General features: G+C 35.1%; 1 protein-coding gene across 1 annotated transcript in view; it reads left to right on the top strand.

Moving 5' to 3' along the window:
• Positions 1-4,956: 4,956 nt before the first annotated feature.
• GPM6A (glycoprotein M6A) overlaps positions 4,957-21,235 on the top strand; it is a 116,133-nt gene continuing 99,854 nt past the window's right edge. The window contains exon 1 of the mRNA XM_038134830.1: positions 4,957-5,531. Coding sequence (XP_037990758.1) covers positions 5,495-5,531 — 37 coding nt within the window. The 5' untranslated portion in view covers positions 4,957-5,494. The remainder of the gene's footprint in view (positions 5,532-21,235) is intronic.

Below are 21,235 nucleotides of genomic sequence, written 5' to 3' on the forward strand. Positions count from 1 at the left end.
AACTAATTCTGACCCCAATATATAAAAGGCATAATTTTCTTAGTCTTAGGTGTCAAAATGATTGAAGTTTTTCAGAATTTTAGAGGAATTATATTGACTGTTAACTAATTTTACTCTGGAAAATTTTACTTGTTTTCAAAAGTAAAACCAGTAAGAATCATGAAATATATCCAGTCAGACTGAAGGTTTTAAATTACAGATGATACTTAGAATAGCTCCAGATAATAGTCTGGAAGTATATTAAGACTGGTATTCTGAATCAGAGATACTGTTAATCATTTTTTATTATCTTTCTCCTCTTGATCAATATAGCGTATATGAAATATATATTTGAATACTGATATGAGCAGGTTACATCTTATCTCTTGTGTTTTAAGTCTGGCTATCATATGCAGTGGTGAAAGATCTTCTCAGTAAAGGAAATTTTTTAACCAGATGAGACCTTCACAAAGAGGATAATTTTCTGAATATGATAATGATGTTAGTGTTTATTAGTATGAAACTTAATGAGGCTGCGTGCAAGGAGGTTGTCTTCTCACTCTCCTCTTCAATAAAATTTCCGTTTCTAGACATGTTAGAGTATAGAAGAATGCAGAAAGAAATGAGAATAAAGTCATCAAGGAAAGAATGTCCGTTACTCTTCTGTCAAATGTGACACCCAGACTTGAACACAGAAAATAGTAAGAGACTTATTTCTATGAGGTGAAGCCCTGTACTGAAATTTCTTTAGGCTATATGACCATCCTGCCATCTCTTGATAGCTGCCAGTTTTAAACTGGTAATTTGTTCCTCTAGAAGAATGTGATTTCCTCAGAAAAACATAATTATTGGGAATTAGTGGAACTATACAAATCCCATCGATAGGTAAGCAACAATATTCTGCTAACGTTACATTTTGCCTCCTACTTTCTTCCTTCCTCTCTTAACATTCCATTTCCCCACTAATTCTGATAATTTTCATGTCATTAGGCATTTCTCCTTTCCCTGGACACTTGTGTAAGTGTCTGCTATGAGTTAAACTCAGGGCCATGTGCGCTCTTGTTTTATTATTCTGTAAGTATCTCATGAAGTTGTAGATATGAAATACACATCCCAGAGCAGACATTTAGAGACATTTTGGAAGTCTTAAAGCTTGCCAATGCTTCCTTCAACACCCCTCTGTTGGGATATTCCTAAGACAAAATATGATGTGCCATTATTTTATAGTAACATTTCTGCTTTGAATATCAAATATAAATTGTGGAGCACTCTAAATAGAAAATTGGAGCACCAGTTTTAATTTTTCTATGTGTTTTCTAGATTTCTGTAATCTGCTGACTAATTTACATAAAATAATTACTACCTGTGCATCTGCATTAGTGTTTAGGTGAATTTAGGAGTGAACTTTTAAAATGTTCGTCCCACTTTTCCTCACCTAGTGTATTTTTTGCATCGTAGAATATTATCAATGAACATAAATTGTTTTTATAATTTATGTTTTCATAAATTTTTTATATATGCATTATACTTTTTCATGTAATGAAACCAGAACATGCTTTCCAGGAGTGAACTGTACACTGTTCCAGCTGATGAAGGGCAGTCCGTCTGTGGGACCTGACTGGCATTAGTCCAAATTGAATTCCCTCGAAGCACAAAGAACATGTATTGCTTCACTCCCCATATCCATCACAACTTCCTCCTGTAGTCAGAGGCAACATAGCTGAAGTAATCTGAGCTGGCTTTTGATTTTTCTTGCTTGGTTATTGAGGTAGTAGTATTAGCAACATAAATAATTTTGTGCTTTTAAATTATGTATTCATAATCAAGTTTATTATGTTGTCATGATCAAGACATCACTGCACCACAACATTATCATTATTATGTAGTTGAAAATCGATGGGAGTGAAGGATGGAATGGTAAACTGATTTGAAGGCCGTACAAAACTGGGAGTAAAAGTCAGGTGTTTGTCATGCTGTTTAAGGCTGTAAGTGCTCAGCTACATTTTATAATATCATAATGGACACCAGGGGATCCCTTAATGTCATCAGCTTCCAATTATTCTTTTGATTAACTGTTTATTTAGTCTCATTATACAGTTGGATGTTCTGTCTTGCCTTGCCATTTACAATCGGCATGGTTGTCCAATGATCACTTGCACCAATAATCTCATTTCACATTAAAAGGGAATTTTAGGCAGTCGAATGTAGTTCCCACTAACATAGCTCTTTTCTGTGCTAGAAGTGTTTCCAGAAACAGAAGCTTGTGTAGTTTCTCTGTACAGTTTTAAAGTAGCTTATGTATCACTGGTGGTAAATATGTATCCTAGTATGCTGAAGAAAGAAAGCCTCTGTGGTTGCTGCTTAGAAAGTCACATACAGTTGGCATTTTCTGCTTTGGTTTGTTATTCTATGTAAGACTTGCAGAGCTTTTCTGTTCTTTGGCTTTAGGATTAACATCTATTCATAATTTAATCTTGAAGGGTCCTTGGAGCAATTCTAAAGAAACATTCAGGAGGCAGATTTATGTTTCAACCTTGTTAATAAAGTGCAGTTAAATACGAAAGAAGCTTACATGAAATCTCCTTCACATTCTCTCTGTTGCTCACTCTCACACCAGCTCTGTGGATGACCAGTTAATAGCACCTGAAACTAAGCAGAGTTCTCTGAAGAAGGAGCTTTGGCACTTACATAGTTTGGAGGAGTTGCTGTTTAGCAGGAGGAGCTGTCAGCATCTTCATTAACAATAATATTTACAATGAAAAATAGAGTATTGTAGGGGTGGGGGTAAAGCTTAAAGCCATTTTTTGTCAATGCTACACTTTGTTTCATCAATTACAGTTATTTCATCTTAACCTTTGGCATGCGAGTGTAGTAGGATTTTTTAGGAAGTTAAAAATCCTGTCATAAAAATTAAGGTGTGTGTGAACCTGATGTGAAAATGACCATAGTGGGAAGTAGATCAAGGATTCATTCAGCTCAACATCTCGTATATTTGTGCCAAAAGCAGTCTGCCTTGGAAGTAGTACAAGAAACGGCTAAAACTTTTTCACCAAATATTCCTCTACTCCCCAGTAATTTGCAGTTCAGTGATTTCATATCCATGAATCCTTGTGATTCAGATTCTCCATGTTATTTTGTTGGATTCTTTTCCCCCTCTACAACAGCCTGCTACAACAAGTTTCCACAACTTAAATACGTGTTGTGTAATATGCCTTCGTTTACTTCTGGGCCTACTTTCTTTGCAGTCCTTTCCCTTTATTGAGCAAGTTTTTTCTTCCTGACCTTTTTATATTACTCAAGATTGTGCCGTCTTTATTTTACCTTCTCCCAGTTATCTCTTTCCAACTTTTTTTTATCTTTTTGTTTCCTGTTATACTTGAAAAAAGTTTGTATGTTTGTTTCAAGGAACAAGGTAATTTGTTTTCATCAGTGACCTATATAATCCCTTGTTGCAAACATCCCTGTTGAGGATGTTGGTCATCTCAAATATTTGTTGCTATTAAGAAATGCAACTTAGAAGTAATTTGCCAGCCTAGGTAAAATATTTGCCAGATCATCTTTGAAATATAAAGATTTGTTAGTGCTTATCTAAGAAATTCTTTTGAAGAGAAAGAATAGCAGAGGAGACTTACACAGGTGATATGTTTTAAAGGAAATGTGCCTGTCCTAAAAACTCTCTAAAAGAATAATTCCTAAAAAGATGGAAGCTGCTTAGATCCTATGGTGTTTGCAGCACTTCTATATGTATAGACCTTCTAAATGTGTTGATTTTTAAATGATCAATTAGATCTGAGAAGAAAAACAACTGATAATTTTTTTTCAGTTACTCAAGAAAATGGAGCCCTAGAAACACGAACTAAAAGGAAAAAATGTAGGAAATGTGTTGACTTATAATAATGATTCAGTCATTTAATTATATATATGCATTTAACTTCATACATGATAATTATTCTGATCCCAACCAGATTTGAACAGATTTATATGCAAACAGATTTATATGCAAACAGACCAAACAGGGTAAAAAGGAATAAAAATCCAAAAATAACCCCCCCTCTAAAAGCCCCTCCCTAAACAAAACCTAAACAAAACCCAACCAGGCAAAGTAAACAACTTTTTTTTTTTTTTTTTTTTTTTGTGGCTCAGAAGGCAGAACTAAGCCAATGTATTTAGACAGCATAAAGTAAATGGATGAGCTATTTATCATATGTTAATAGGAGTTTTCGGCCATAGTAGTTTTTATTTTTAAGTTTTAGTCACTTCCCCCAGAAGGATGAGAAGTTAAACCTGCAAAGAAAAGTTGGAATTGTGTTCAGTTTGCACTTTTGGTGAAATAATGGAAGTCTCAAAATGATGAGATATTACTCTGTAGACAAAGGTACAAAAATGCTAATTTATTGCTAGACTGCAGCATCCAATTTGCATTCCAAATCAGACTGCAGAGCTCCCCAAATTAGTAGGTGCCCTCACAGTGTATTTAACCTATGTTTTTCCAGAGCAAACTCCCAGCAGTGTATGTGTCTGTATGTGCTTCCTCATGTACATACCCACATGTGGTGCTTCACCATTTTAAGATCCAGTTATTTTAAAAGAGCTTTGGAGAAAGCTAGTTTGAGATATGAGGGATCAGAAAAAGAATTAATGCAAGAACTGCTGTAAACCTCTGAATTGCCTCTAAATTCCTGTTTACTGTGACAATGAGGATGTGTACAGTGCATAAAATTTGTAGTGATTAATGTCTTGCGTTGAATTGTGCTTGTGTGTGTAAACACATATACATACACACAAAATTGCATTGCTATAAAGATATTTTTTAGAATACTGTAAGGGCAATAGTGTATATTTGTTGTTAGTTCCTGATGATACAGATTTATGAGAAGAAGAGAAATGAAGAGTCATATTATTCTTAAATGTGCTGATACAGGAGGAGGGGGAGAGGCGGGGGGGAGGGGGGGGAGAGAGAGAGAGAGAGAGAGAGACAAGTAATACAGCATAAAGAACCCACAGGCATTTGGGCTTTCCCACTTCAGTAGCAAATAGGGGGAATTATGGGTTGGTGGTCTGCTTCCTCTTAGGAGGACACTCCTCCATCTGTTTTCAGTACAGCTTGTTTCCAATTTAAACACAGATTTCAATACAAACCTCAATTTCTTTACTCCATTTTATATGCAAAGTGAGGTTTATGAATCGGTGTCATTGCTATAAGGGCTCAGACCAAATTTCCCCCCAAAATTCACAGGCTGTTCATTTGAATACCTGCTTACAGTGGTACACAATGGGCAGCTTTGAGAAGAAAAATTGATAATCTTCACGGAAGAGTAATTTGAATGAAATTACACTTGACAGCCTGTCTCCAAGCAAACAAGGAGAGTGAGGGAGCCTTAGCTAAGCTCTGAGGACTTGCCTAAGCCTCTGCTGTTGGAGCTTCCCAGGGAAAAAAAAATCCACACTTTTTCCTTCATCTGACTGAAGCTTTTGATTAATTCTCTGTAGCTGTTTCTAGTGAAGAAAGGTAGCCATGGAAGAGAATATGGAAGAGGGACAAACACAGAAAGGTATTGTGTTAAAATTGCTTTTTCTTTGCATGGAGGTAATTATTTTGCTGTTCTTTATTTGCCTTAGCAGCGTGCCGTAAGGTTGGGGGATATCTGTATGTGGCAGATGGGGAAAGACATATTATTTTCATATTATTTACTTAATTTTTCTCTCTGCAGTATCACATAGCATTAAAAGAATGACTGCCAGCTGATATCTGGTATAAAAAGAATCTAGGTAGCAAATTTTGCATCTATACGAACAATGTTGCGAGCATTTAATGCAGCCTTCTTTCCAGACTGGTCTTTGTTAATGTTCATTTATTTCACGTTTTCACGCTTGTCTAGCTGGGTCAAGGGAGTCTAGTGTGAACTATGAGAGAGCTACTCACACAATATTTGGAGCTGGTTGCAGTTGGATATCTAACAATGTAACCAGTATTTACACCTTGAATGAGAATCCAGACTGAACAAAGACCTGGGCTAAATTTTGTATGTATTAGGCAGTATTGAAATTTCCCTCTGCCTTTTTGCCACTTCAGTTTTCTAATGTGTTGCAGCAGACTTGCTATCGTCCCAATATTTGCATGGCATAGATTTGCAGAAATTAATTTTGCAGGCTGCAGCTGAAATTGCTTCAGCAAGATGTACACAGCATGTTCAGAGCGTTTCTGTTCCACGGCTTCTGATTGAAAACAACTGAATGTTATGGGATATGTTAGCACTTGAAAGTCCAATTTAAAGTGATTGTGGGCAATTAATTAATGTATGGATCTTTGGGAGACTCAGTGTTTTCAGTCTTTTCACTTTAGTGTTATTCTGTACAAGCAACATAACAGTACTGAAAGGAACCAAGGCTTTTTTCATTTTTCTTTACTGCAAGCACAAAGGGTAATCCTGGTGAATATTTGCAGTGTTAAATTTTTATTCCTTTCATTTTACATTTTTTGAATTCACTTCCATTTTTGAGGAGGATATAGGAAGTTGCCAAATAATTTGGCATAAATTGCCTGTAAAGGCATATTTTTCTCCACTGATGCCATATTCTGTTTTTCTGCTCCCTGATCAATCTGCTTCCTACATGTAAATGTCATGCTTTCTCATTATAAGTGACCCATTTAGACAGAATGCAGCTTTGAATTGTTTATGGTCTTGACTTGATCTAGATGCACAATATATAGTCATAACAACATTAAAAGAGGATATATGTGTTCCATGTGTATACACACTTATTTTTATAGATAAATAGATTAGTATCTGATTACAGCAGTTTCTTCAGCTGAATTTTATTATTTGTAAATGAAAGATAGAATAGGAAAGTACAGGACGGGTCAGTTTTTCTGTTTTGTTTCAGTTTGGTGTGGGTTTTTTTCCTGAAGGTAAAAATCAATACTTTTAATCTATGATTCAAATTGTTTAGGGTACTTTACACTTAGAAATTGAACATACGCTTTTTAAAAAAATTCTGAAATGCATTCTTTTGCTTCTTAAAACTAGTAAATTGAACTGTGCGACCAAGAAATCAAAATACGTCATTGCTACCAAATGATGTTGCCTGAAGAAACCGTGTGAAATTCAAAATCCCTAAATTCTTATTAGAGGAGAGGGGAAAAAAAACACAGAGAAAAAATGGAATACTTTTTGTACATTGAAAGAATTTGTTAATGATAAACTGTGTCCTCATTGTTCATATGATAAGCAGTTGAATGACCAATAGCCACTCAAAATGGTGTGATTAATAGTGTGATTACAACAGCTAACACTACTTACCCCCCACCCCCATTTAAAATGCCATGTGTTCAGCCTTTTTCCCCTTTAGTGGTACCCAGCTGTCATCACAGTCAGTGGCACAAGAATGTTAAGAGCTCACAAATCATATGTATTTTTCCTCGTTGGTGTTAAAGGGGATGCTGCTTCATTTCTGTCACCATACCTGTGAACCTGTCATTTCTAGATGTCATGTTCCCTTGTTGGGTTATAACCACTTTTAGAATATATTTAGAGTTTCAAGAAAATGTGCAATTCAGGAGGAAAATTAAAAAATGTTTTCAGTTTTGACTTTTTGGAGGTGCTTGACTGTATGATAAGGATATATAGGGATGATGATGAAATCCTGGATCTCCTTAAGTTTTGCATTTCGCACTTGAAAAACATTAACTGGTACTAGTATGACATGATAGTTCTCTTTCATAGTTTCTGGGGTCTTTTTGCTTTCATTTTGTGTGATCTATCTAGTGTGTGTTTAATTGATATCCACAGGATAGTTCCAGGTCATCTAGACCAATTTTGCTAATTGTAATGTTTCAGAAACAGTAATGGTAATTCACATAGCCTATTTTTTCATCCTCCTGCCATCTCAAATGAAAATGTTACTTTCTTTCTCTTTTCTGATTTATACAAAATCAATGGGAGTATAAATTGACACTGCTTATCAGCTCCTGTGCTTTTCATAGCAGATGCTTTGAACCTCCCACTGAACAGCATTACGTCTTGCTAGCAGCCATGATGGAAGTGAATAACTTCATATTGGTGCGTTTCATAAATACGATCAAGATAGCTCTAGCAGATTTGGAAGACTTTATTTCTGAGAATTTTATCAAATAAGATATAATTAAGTGCAAACATAATTCCTAACAGAGTGGCTCCAAATAATGACCTTTTGCCACAGTCTCTCAACATGCTAATGTTTAATGCTTATGATTTCTTTATGTCTGTATCTTGGAAAATTATAAGCAGGGAAATACATTCAATTTTTTTTTCTCTGAAAGTAATGAATTATTAGAAACTCACTTCAAAGTAGGGTTCATCTTTTCATCTTCCTATTTTCTTTCTATTGGCTGCAGAAAGCATGTTTTCATACTGGCATCACTACCCCTAATATAGTTAAATAAGATAAGGCTGTTGTCCAGCAATTTTCAAGTATAAAGCTGTAAAACTTGAAACCAAGAATAATTCCTATTCATAAATTTCCTGTTTTAATGTACTGGAAGACTTGTTGTAACTCCTCCACCCTATTTTTTACCCTTGATATCCCATTTCCTTTGCTAGGAACTCAGTAAAGGTTGGGGAGGAGGTTTCAAAGGTATTTGCTCTGCAATTATTGCTAGCTGTCCAAGAACTGTGTAGGAAGTCTGTCTCAAATACAAAGTAAATTAACACTAAAATGTATTCTAGAAGGTAAAAAGTCATAACATCTCAGAAATATCAACTTGTTAACAATTTCTGTAACAGTGACATACTACATCCGAGACTTCTAACATACTAAGATATTTGACTGCAGATTTGCTGTCTGGAAAACCCGGGATAACTAAATTTGGTTTAATTTTCAAAAAAATCAGATCCACTGAAAGGCAGAAATTTCACTGATGTCTTTAGGGATGCATGCTAATTTTGAAAACCTCATGCATAAATTGCATGTGGCAGTGGTAGGTCTCAGCTGCCAGTGTTTGAAAGACAATGATGTCAAACTGATAGCTTTATGATGTGGAAAAAGGTATATTTCCATTCCTGCATTTCAGGTCTTCTCTCTCAGATAGCCCTAAGACTGCAATGGTGTCCTCAGCTCCAGTTATTCACCCCAATAAAGAACTTTTCAGAGGGCAGGCACGGTAATTTTTGCACTGTAAGGAACTTGGTACAGGGAAGTGAAAGATTATTCTCACCATAATCTGTTTCAGAAAAAAAGAGAAATGTTCTGGAGCACAGTAAATCATACCATTTGCACTAAATAGAAGATGAATTTGACTTTTTTAATGACTCATCCATAATTGCATTCATCCATTTTGCAGTTTGAATTCCTGTATAAAATAAACTCTTGGGAATGATTGGGGCATCATATGTTTGTAGAGCAGCAAACAGGAGGAACAACCTGATTTTACTTAAGCTCTCTTGACTGTAGTATACCTAATACAGTTCAGATTTCACCAGTAGGATAGCAAAAAAAAAAAAAAAAAAGTAGTAGTATTGTGACTAGAAATGATTGAATGCCAGAAAATAATGTTTGGCCTGCATTAGCAATATAAGTGGATCTGCAGCCTATTATCAGAGTTTTTTCATTTGTTGTAACAGCATAGCAGTAAAGGAGAGCTTTAAGCAGAGTTTTGGAAGAAAATCATGAGGAGACTGGGATGCTATCGGTAAAATGTACACATAGCCTCTGCTTTTCAGCCATGAGAGGGTAAATTGTTTCCCCTTAATTCAGTACTTTTTTTGAAAATGGCAGAATGACTTAGTAGGATAGTACAGAGTAGTGATATGAAATGAAAACTATGAATGAAAATTATGTATTTTATTTCATATTAAGAAATACCAACAGCCAAAACAGTCCAAACACTGCTGATATCCTTTTGAAGTTAGTCTTCTAAATCTTCTTATTTGCCTCTAAGAGAGAAGAATTTTCCTTCTCTTTTGACTGTTGCAAAGATGGTTAAAATAAGAGTGAGGTAATGCCAGTATTTTGCACTTAGTTTTGTTTGGTGACAATACTTGGAAATAAAGCAGAGGAGTTATTTTTTGGTTTTTAGTGTAAATGCCACACTGAGTGACAGCCATGTTTGTATCTTCAGTTGGATCCTTTTTATGTTGTTAATATTCAAAAGGAACTTGGAAATAGTGTTTAAATTTGGCCTTATGAGTAGCAAGTAGAGGACATTTGCTGGCTGATATTCTTCATACCAAATCTGGATTTGTAGTGCTTGATTCTTAAAGAAAACATGGTGAGCAGAGGTCAATCTCTATTTACCTTGGGAATATCTTTTCAGCTTAGTAGACTTAGTTCCCAAGCTTCTGTTCACATTGGATTTTTGCAAGTTTCTTCAGAGTAGAATGGTCTTAACTTTCATCATGTTTATTGTTTCCTGTCCTTAAAGGTGTGTGTGTTAAAATAAGAGTATCAGATAAAATACTCACTTAACAGTTACAAAGTCAGTAAGAGAGTAAATAAATTTCCTTTGTAATCAATGCTAAATATGGAAATAAATTTTAGCATCAGGCAAACTATCTCACTGTATTTCCGGCTTAATACTCCTTAGTAGTTAATCAATATGGTTTATTAAAGAAAAATGCAATAACAATCAATATGAATTTGAAGTTAATTGTTCTAATACTGTAAGAGTTCTTCTCCTTTATGTAGTAACTGCAGGCTACCTTACTTAATATTCTTACATAAGGAGCACTGAGTCGTAGAGCTGTAATTTGAATATGTTATTATTCAATACATTAGGATTTTATTCTAAGATAATGATGTAAATAAATTTAGTCTTGCTTGCTTATTTAATCTTTAACATTGAATGTCTCTGTTAATCGTAGAAAACTTTGTATTTCTTACAGGCTTAACATTATACTAGTCCGAGGCATGAAAATCCAGAATTAATAGGACTTAATTATAATTTTATGTACACTCTTTCAGGGCAAAAAACATTCCAACTGCCCTAAGGCAGATTGAATCCTCAATTCAATGTGTGAAAATTTAAGTCTTCATGGTTATTTTGACACTTGGATGTCAATTTCATAAATAAGCTATATTAAAAGATTTTTTCATAGGAGATGTATATGCTTAGGAAAAAGGTGTTTAATGTATTTTAACTTATTTATTTACACTAATTAGTGAAAAAATACTGTATCAAAATAGAAATATGCTTTTTTGCCACCTTGTGGAAATAAAGGCTTACCTTTGGGAAAAGGGGCTATTCTGGGTTTCCAATTACTCTAAAAATAGGAAATAGGAAGAACAATACTGTAGAGGCAGCAAAATTGAATTCGATTCAGCTGAGTGCTTAGGTTCCTTATGGAGAAGGATTGAGAGATTGGTATACCTAATATCCAAATTATTTTCATTTTAGATTGTGACTGTGCATTTGTTTCTGATAAGTACCTTAAACATTTTGGCAATGTCACTTTGTAACCTGTTTTAAGTAGCCTGCCACTGCACTAAAATTCAACATGGAAGAATGGAGGAAATGCTACTGGCCTCACATAACCATGATGTTTGCTTTCTTGATAAAATAGATTTTACCTATAAATTCTCTCCATATACATAGGTGAGAGTATGCTATTTCCTCCTAGTAGTTTTATATAGAGGATTGAGTAGAAAATTATTAAAAAAAACCCATGTTTTTTGGCTGTTTTGCCTCATTTTTTAAACACTGCAAATGACTTTATGAAAGCCATGAAGAATATAGGCAGCTGATAGCCATTAAAAAACAGAATGTAAAAAAGGCAAAGGTGAATATTGATCTTAAATACTTTGTCAGTTAATATACTGTTTGGCAATTCTATTTCAGGAGAATTTTCAGCCAGTTCAAGTGACTAAAATGCAAAATTCCTGCTAATATATATAATATTTTATCACATGGACAATTTCTGAGACAGGCAGCAAGTCCCACATTGATGTGTTGTCACAAATCTTTCTCATGTGGGAGTGGAGTTAGAGAGGCTTCAGTTCCACTGTGCAAGGAATGAAGAATAAGTCTTGTCATTTTCTCAGCTGCAGAGGGATCAAACTCAGAGCATCAAAATTGAGAGGGTCAAAGACATACACCAAGTAGGAATTAACAACACTGGGAACTATTGTGTACATATGCTCTAGGGTCTCATGAAGGAACACTGACACAAAAGTATGGCTTATGTATTCTCTCAGCTTGTCCATGGTATCTCTTATGCTTCAATGCATTAGTCTCAGGAAGGCTAATTTTTATCTTTTACTTTTTTCCGCTCTAAAATTTTCATCTCCTTCTTACTAGTTATTATGTAGGAGTTCAGTACTCCTTCCAAAATTTATACTTCAGCCATCTGGAACAACATTTTTCCAAATAACAGTTGCTGAAATACAACTACTAAGTGCAAGCATTACTCTTGTTTTTACACTTATGATGCACTGACCCGGACAGTTTCTGAGGACTTTTTTATTTGGTTCACATAGTGAGAGTTTAATTTTTTTTCCACGGTAGTGATAACAATAAAATTATTCAGCAAAGGAATATCACAATAAATTTACTATCAATTTTTAAATTGAGCACTGCATTTGCTGAGGTTCTGGTACAACACTAGATCAACAAAGATGCGTTTGCTACACTTTTGGTGTATGTGATTTGCAGAAAGGTACTACTGCCATAATTTAAAAAAAACGACAAAAATATTTTTTGCCTTATTTTTTTATCAAAAAGTAGCTCTTTTTGATAAAAAGAAGCTCTTTTTGATTGCTGTCCTGCTTTTTATTTTTCTGTGGAAGCACTTTCTTTTCTTTCTTTTGCTTTTACTTTTCCATGCCTTGAAGACATGGAAATTAAATTCTGCAACATTTTAAAGTCTCTTCTGGGAACATGTAATAGAAGATGACAAGTGCTGGATGTTTATTAATTAAGTCATAGCTGGTCACATCCTACTTCTCAGGTTGCAGAAGAATGATTTTATACAGGCAAAATTGGACATTAAGGAGGAATTTGAAGGAAGAGAGTAATAGCATAGCTAAGTGATTAGGCAGGGATTGCTCTGCACTAAGGCAAAATGAGAAAAAAGTGGATATGATTAAAGATTGTGCTGATAGAGGTTCAAGACAGGCAATATGAATGGAAGAAGAAAGGAATACGCAGCAGAATTTGAAATACCTTTGGAGGGCTTCAGAAGTCTGAAACTGATATGGTAATAGGGGAATCATATGATTGTTTATGTCAAAACAGACCTCTGAAGTCATCAGGACCAACCATAAACCTAGCACTGACAAGTCCACCACTTAACTATGGTGGAAGACAATATTAGAGTTGAAAGAACATTTAAGTTTTACATAAGAATATAGAAGCATACATTTGAATTATCTTTTTTAAAATAGTGAACATTTAATTTAAGCACATTTTTCCCCCAAGTAAAACAGCAACTATGTTCATGGCTACTAATAATACTGTAAAATTACTATGGTAATATTGTAACTGTGGGTAGTTTCTAGCTATTTGAGGCTATAGGTGAGGGCAAAGGGAGAGTAACTGGTTTTATCTTAAGGTGATGAGAGATGGGAAAGATTCTGTTAGTTGGAAAAGGAAAGTATATCACTTCACATATGTGGAAAAGAGTTATCACAATTGACCTGTTGGCCTAGTTTCTCTGGTGAAGGAAGCTTGTATTGCACCCCCTTGCTTAGCAAGGTAATGTAGCCAGTGTAGGAGGCTCCACAGTGTAGTGGCACCCTCTGCTACTGGTGAATTACTTTAGCTTTCTTTATGTAGTTCGTCAAAGCCTCCCACCCCCTCCTTTCCTACCAAATCATTTCTTACTCTATTAAGATACTGGCGATTGTAAGCACCTGGCATAACTTTGCGTCTATTTAAAAGCATTTTGAAAACAACCATGGGAAGAGTTTGGAGTATATCTTTGCAGTTCTCAAGTAAGGACGTTTGACCATAGCTAAGAATTTAGGTTTGCATATTTTTATGCAGGATCCTGAGGTTCTGATGTCATGGTTTTGATTGGTACTGCAGGGTGAGATGAGGAAATCCATCCAAACTGAGTACTTATCCCTATGCTTGGATGGCACAAATCTCTGAGTCTCATCTCTCCTGAAGAAAGCTATTACATACACCCTGTTGTGTTCTACTTCCATCTGCCACATTGTTTGTTCCCAGTCTCTTTTACCATTTTATGACTCATCTCACACCATACAACCTTCAAAAGATTTTCAGCTCTGAGACAGGGAAAATTACTGTCAGTAACATGAATGCTTTGGGAGCATTTGTAAGTTATCTAAGTAACAGTGAAGTCATTCATTTGAGGATTGATTTCCTTGTTAGTGAATGGCAATAGACAAGGTAAAATTACCTCAACCTGTCCAGTAAATTAATCCTTGCCTTTTGCCACTTAAATGCCATAATGTGTATTAGTTCATATGTACTAAGTGATAAATATTCAGCAACTCCTTGCTCTTTACTGGTCTTCTTGTTCTGCAGCCTCTGTGATGAAAATTTATTTCCAGCCACATTTTTCTGCATAATTTATTTACCATGTTCATAACACAACTTGGAGTTGAGATCTGTTCTCTGAGAAGCTTATGTTTGATTTGTTCCCTTTCCAATGGAGGAGGCGGGGAATGGCTGAGGTGAACGTGCTGCTGTCACTTGGACCAGACAAATGCTTCTGTTCCTTACCTGAGTGTAGTGTTAAACAGGCCAGGCAGCTGCAGTAGGAGAGGATGCAATAGCTGCTACTGGGTGCAGTGAGCCCAAATTTTTACTTATAATGATGATGATAGTAAAATAAAATAATTTGAAATCTGCATTAATGTGAAAGAACTTATAAATTCTAAAAAGATAATGTTTTTCAAAAACATTAAAATCAATAAAGAGCGTGTACTTGAACCTATGGGGGTAACAAGTTGATAAGTCATTGTAAATAATAACTCAATATGCATAACTGAGGATGAACGCAAATGTCTGAAATTGCCTTGAGAAAAGGACCATTGACTTCTAGCCACCGTGTTGGTCATGAAGGTATTCAATTATATTATTGAACGTTGTATTATTGATTTTTAAACTGAGTAGCTTTAGTGTGAAATGCTTCTTGTTTAAAATGGCTTGCCTTTGTTCATGATTTGTTGATAAACCAGTCCCGTATAGAAAAAGAATGTACATTTCTGGCTGATTGATATAAAGACAATGGTTTACTTTATTGTGAATTAGTCTAAGTATATTAGATACATAAAATGCTTTTCCTATTTTTGTGGTATTTCAATACAGCAGCACAATTATCTTCAGAGAATTTCTCAGCCTTCTAATTTTTTACTGACACACTAACCACTGCTTCTGACCAACATTCACTTTTGACATTATAAATAAACATAACCATGATTTCTCCCACCTTTTCTCTTAGTAGCAGATTGCAATTCCTTGGAAACACCTGCAGCTTCTCTTTGCAGTTTTCATGGTAGTCAGGCACCTTATTGCCTGGTTACTTAACTAGATGGCTGAACTAGATTAAAAGAGTGTCTTGTTTTCCATGTGTTCATAATCAGCTTGACATCTACTCCTCTGAGTCACAAAACATGCCTACCATTTAGTCTTGGCTTAAATTTGCTACCTAATGCATTCATTTTGCTGGAAAATTCATAGTTCTGATAGAATATTGAGGACCCCTTTTATCCACACTGCCTACCAATGTAGTAAAAAAGACTAAGATTTTCTTATAAGTGCATATATAGCCCTTGATTACTTCCACAAATTACAGACATCAGTAAATCTGGAAATCTGAAAAATCAATGACCAAAGTTCTGATTTTGCAAAGACAATCACTGGTTGTGGTTCAATCCCTTTATGGGCCATTTACTTAAGAATTGAACTTGATGATCCTTGTGGGTCTCTTCCAACTCAGAATATTCTGTGCATCTAAATATACATCATTGATGCCATGCACTGTGGGTAATCCCATTGGTTTTATACCAATATAAGCAAAAAGGAAGCACATAAATGTCTAAGATTAAGACCTAACAATGCCGTGGAGTAATTTGCATGTTGCTGTCAGGTTTTTGGCAGGATACCTGTGAGAAGACATGATGATGCAATTTAAAAGGGTTTGAGAGAAAACTGGAAGGAAGGTTGAATGGAGTTTGCTTATCAGCTGAGGGGGTTTTTTGTTTGTATCACATGGTATTACAGTGATTAATATGCTTTGGGTCTCCAGTGGCTGTCTGGAGTTTTTGAAAAAATAATATTCTTCTTAGATGCCTTTTTTTTAAAAGGTTTTTGTTTGTAATTTTCTTTTGAATTTGTAGAATTTGGATTTACTTGTGGGCAGGGTATACTGGACCTTCTAGTGGTATTGAACAATTTTGCTGTGTGTTCTGTTCACATACTTAAGCCAAGATGATCATCAAATTTACTGTGCAAATGGAATTTTTCCCAAGGCAGGCTACTAGTGACCTTCTTTTTACCTCTTTTTTCTGCAACATGGTCATGGTCTGCTTTCTAAGGTTATCTGGGAGTTGATTTTCATTGAATTCTTGCTTCCAGTGCAAGACTAACACTGGTATTTTCCCTCTTGCTGTCCTCTTGTAACAAAATATAGATGATCTTTGAATGTAGGTCTGGACCAGCATGTTGGTTATTTGCCTGTATTTTTTGGGTAGAATGGAGAAGATTTAATAAATCCCTCTGAAATAGACATCTTTTACAAGGTTTTCTTTTATTAAAAGGTTCCGGGCTCTGACAATGTCTAATCTGAGCACTGTGCATTTTTTTCTGAGATTTTTACCATATGAACTGTGCTGTTAAAAATTTCAAAGGCAACAAAGATGCTATTTTCAGCTACATGTAGAATTTTTGTATCTTCTATTTTTATGATACCACTTTATTAATCTAGATAAAATTAAGAAAAAGGGATGCTCATCACTGTGATGATCTTAAGAATTCAGTAAATATATACTTCAACCACACCCATGACATGTGACACAAAGGCCAGAAAATGAAAATTAGTTTCAGATGTTCAGCAGCATATGGAGGCTACCTTTTCTCAAAGATGTTATCTTTCAATTTCTCCAAATTATTCTAGATTTATGAACATTGTTCAGTAGTGAATACACTGGAGTAATTATAACCTAGTGGTGGGTAGGTCTTTTAGGTCAGCTGTGTTTATGTTTGTGGTTCAGATGAGATATTTTTCTCCCCCCTCCCCATCTGGTACATTCATCAAATATTTAAGACACAGGGGAACCTGTTAAGGACATTTGGGCTCTTTTATCTGCTGTGTTTATCTAATGGGGACTTTTGCTGTTAATATTATTTCATTTTGATCTGTTACATGTCTATGCCATCTGTATTGTCTGTACTTTCAGCAGATACCCTTCCTTTGTTACATGTCATATCCCCTTCTAGATGAGTACATTTAATTTATCACATAATTATTCACAGTATGAACTTTTAAAATCCAGTTTGGACACCACTGAACTGGATCTAGTGATTGTAGTATGTGGATTTCAAGACTTTAAAGAACCTGTAGCTGGTGGTGGGTGTGTTTTTTGCGAAAAGCTGAAATACACTTTCCTGAGAGCAGACTACCTTTTTCCCTGCCTGGGGACTTACCCTCTAATACACAGTTATTCCTGCTTGTCAGTCTTGATTTATTCCTTTTACTGTTTTATTTTTATTATTATCTTTTAATTTAGACTCAACTAGATTCAATGTAGCTGCTGCAGTTGCTGTCTTGTCTTATCCTCTGGGGTATATTTTTTCTCCTTTGTGTTATTCTTGCCTTAATCACTCCTGATCTTTTTTTTTTTTTTTTTTTTTTTTTTGACTCCATACTAACTCTGTATCTCATGCTGGAAAGGTGGACTGTCTCCTACTGGAGGTATGAAAGTACTGCCACTCCAGAACCCCTGATCTGTAATCATTCCTCTAATCTAATACTCTGACAAGGTGATAGACATCAATGTTGTTACAGAATTGTGGTTGTTTTATTTCTAAAGGGATTATTTTACTAGGCTTTTTGTGGTCCTTCAGGGACAATGAATAACACAATGGTCCAGATGTAACAAGCAATATGCAGCAGTCATTAAACTAAATTATTGCACTCATCCTCACTGTCCTTAATCTGTTAATGTTTTGATTTTTTTTTTCATAACCATATCAGTGTGATAAACTGTATAATTTAAAAGCTTTCCTACCAAAGTGTGATCAGGAATCATTTTACTGGGGGTAGAAGTGGGTAGTAATGATGCAGAATTTTTTCAGGTAAGCATAGTCATAAATTCTATAAGTTAAACTAATAAGTACTAAAATATAGAACATTTGCATGGAATTAATATCATGAAACAAATTTCTCCTTTGTAAATGGGAAAACATGTTAGAAACTTCCACAGCAATTCATTCACCATTGTCAGAATATGAAAAACTTTCAATTTTTTAAAAACTTCAATGATGTTATGTAAAAATAGCATAATTATTTGCATTTGCTGTGTGCAGTTGCTTTGACTCTTTGTTTTTATTCTTTGTCCATTTTGACTCATTTTATGAAATTGTTTGTTTCACCTTTGTTAGGAAGAATTAAGAAAACACCTCTTTTTTGCCTTTATGGTTATTGAGGTAGAATAGCAGTTGCTCTGTCAGTGTCACAGTGTTTATTTTAAACTCTGAATTAATTTTCTTGGTTGCTAGGCAATTCTACTTCATAGATTTAATGGAAATGACTAATTCAGTGTGCTCTCATTTCATAATAGGCAATCGTTGGCATTAAAACTGAAACTAGGTTTCTCTATGACATAATGTTTGACAAATACTCCTGTCAGTATACAATTTTATTACTTTAGTGGAAAAAATATTAAAATTTCTGTTATCCAGTCCTGTATTTCTTGCACAATCCAACAAAGCTGTTGTAAATATGAAGTATTCAAAAGAGGGAGAATTGGGATTTTTCATATATGTAGAGGGCAAACACTTGCCCTGAGGTCTGACATTTTGGAAATTTTTAAGGCATCTTATGGAGATTGTTCTCTACTATGTATTTAGAGCTGGTATCAGTTAAGTCTTTTTACATCCTCAGTGGCAGAGCTCTGTATCTCAGTTACTCAGCCTGCAGATGTATTCAGCTGATACAGCTTATTAGCAATACATGGAAGCTCAAAAATAGGTATGAATATTCAAAGTATTACTAGCCATATTATTAAGGAAAACCTCTCAGCAGTTGGTCTTTCTGGAGGTTTTTCATACTGAAAAACATAATGCCTGAGGACAGTTTTCTTAAACTTTAGAATATTGTTTTCTGCTATTTTGATACTATTCCTATTTAAGGACAAATAAGTAGGAAAAGGAGTTGAAATGAAGCTTCTTAGGTTCCTCTGTATCAGGGTAATGCAGAAGCGCAGGCCTCTTTCATTTTGTTGCTACAAGCTATGCCTTCATTTATTCTGAGCTATCATCTGCTGAAATACTGTCTTTTAGCTTTTTATCTCCATTTCACTCCTATGTCTCCATGCTGGGGAGCTGCACAGCTTAAAAATGAATGGAACCCACCCTCTTCTGCAGAAGAACAAAGGATTCTGTGGGCCAGACTGTCAGTGGTGTACCTCTGGCCTTCTGACATTGGTTCAAGGTTTATCAGTTCAACTTCTTCAGCCCAGAACATCATTCTGCATGCTTATTTGCTATTTATTTTCCTTCTCTTTAGTTTATCTTACATTTGTATTCCTGACGGTGGCTACTTTTTTGTACAGTTGGTGTGCTGAAGACCACAACTGGTTTGGTTTATCTATATAGTTTGTGGCCATCAAAACACTAAATTCTAAGTCCAGTTCACAAAGACATAATATTTTCTCAAGATTGGGAATGCTGTATTTTTAATGGTTTTGTATTTAATACACAGTCTTTCAGTGTCTATTAATACAAAACACTCTAGAGAAATCTCCCAGTTGCTATCTTACAATTCTAGTTACCACCTAATGGTGGTAAAGTAATCAATAATACCATGCTATTTTTTAAATTTGGATTTGAGAGAAAACAAATTTCAAAAATCACACAAGTAAAAGTATTTTAAGCTTTTTTCGAAAGGAAATAGGAGGAAGAAACTTGATCACTGAACTGTATTCCTCACAGAAAAAAAGTGGGTTTGTTCAGTTTTTTGTTATATTTGAGCTAATAGGATGGGTAGTTAGCCACAATACTTGCAACTGTAATGATAATGGATGCTGAAAGCAAAAAGTTGGCTGGTTTGTATTAAATACATACTTGTGAGACTGTCCCAGTTTTTGTAAATGAGAGGTGGAGCATGAAGCCAAAATAAATAAGATTATATTTATGTCAGTGAACTCTCCCAATTTATCTTAATCTATTTTAACATTTAAAGAAAGCAGTACTGAGATGACAGTTTGCTGTTTGTGGGACTGAGTTATGAAACTGCAACAGAAGCATGAAAATGTTAATGTGAGTGAAAGCAAACCTCTAGGGAAAATGAAACAAATTTCTTAATGAAAATACTCCGTGTCCCTGCTTTCACGAGGCAGAACACTTAGATAAACTGGTTGCCAAAGAAATCTCTTTAGTGTACTAAATTTACAAAATACCAACAATTGCCTTTCAACAAATGGGATAATGGGAAAAACCTTCAAAAATCAAATCAAAAACCTCCAGGTAGTTTCAGCAGTGTGCCTCATCCGTAGGTACAAACATGAACTCTCTTTGTATGGGGATATTAGGAAAAGGTTCTTCACCCAGAGGGTGGTTGGGCACTGGAACAGGCTCCCCAGGGAAGTGGTCACAGCACAAAGCCTGACACAGTTCAAAAAGCATTGGGACAATGCTCTCTGGTACATGGTGTGACTCTTGGGGGCAGAAGTTGGACTTTGATGCTCCCTGTGGGTCCTTTCCATCTCTGGAAATTCTATGATTTTATGATTCTCAGTAAGAGTACAAAATTACAAAAAGAAAATATGTCATAGCAATAATTTCCATCATGCTTGGTAATTGTGAGGAATGCAATTGCTATGAAATAGTGAAGGTATTAAAAGTTATGTTACTGGAATAAAAAGTAAACTCTCCATTCAGCCAGTAATTCATAAGTTACTCCTTTAGAGATAATGTTTTGTGAAATTTCTGGGACATCATCTAAGATTCTGGATTGAGATGTGGAATATCTGAAACACATTATTTGTATGGTTTGCATTTTCCAGTTTGATTTGCAGAAATTACTACAAAATTATTTGCGACTCTGAAAAATCTCACTGTGATTCACTGTGTCTTGATTTCCCATTTGTGAAA

This window comes from Motacilla alba, chromosome 4, assembly GCF_015832195.1.
Source record: "Motacilla alba alba isolate MOTALB_02 chromosome 4, Motacilla_alba_V1.0_pri, whole genome shotgun sequence".
Classification (NCBI taxonomy): Eukaryota; Metazoa; Chordata; class Aves; order Passeriformes; family Motacillidae; genus Motacilla; species Motacilla alba.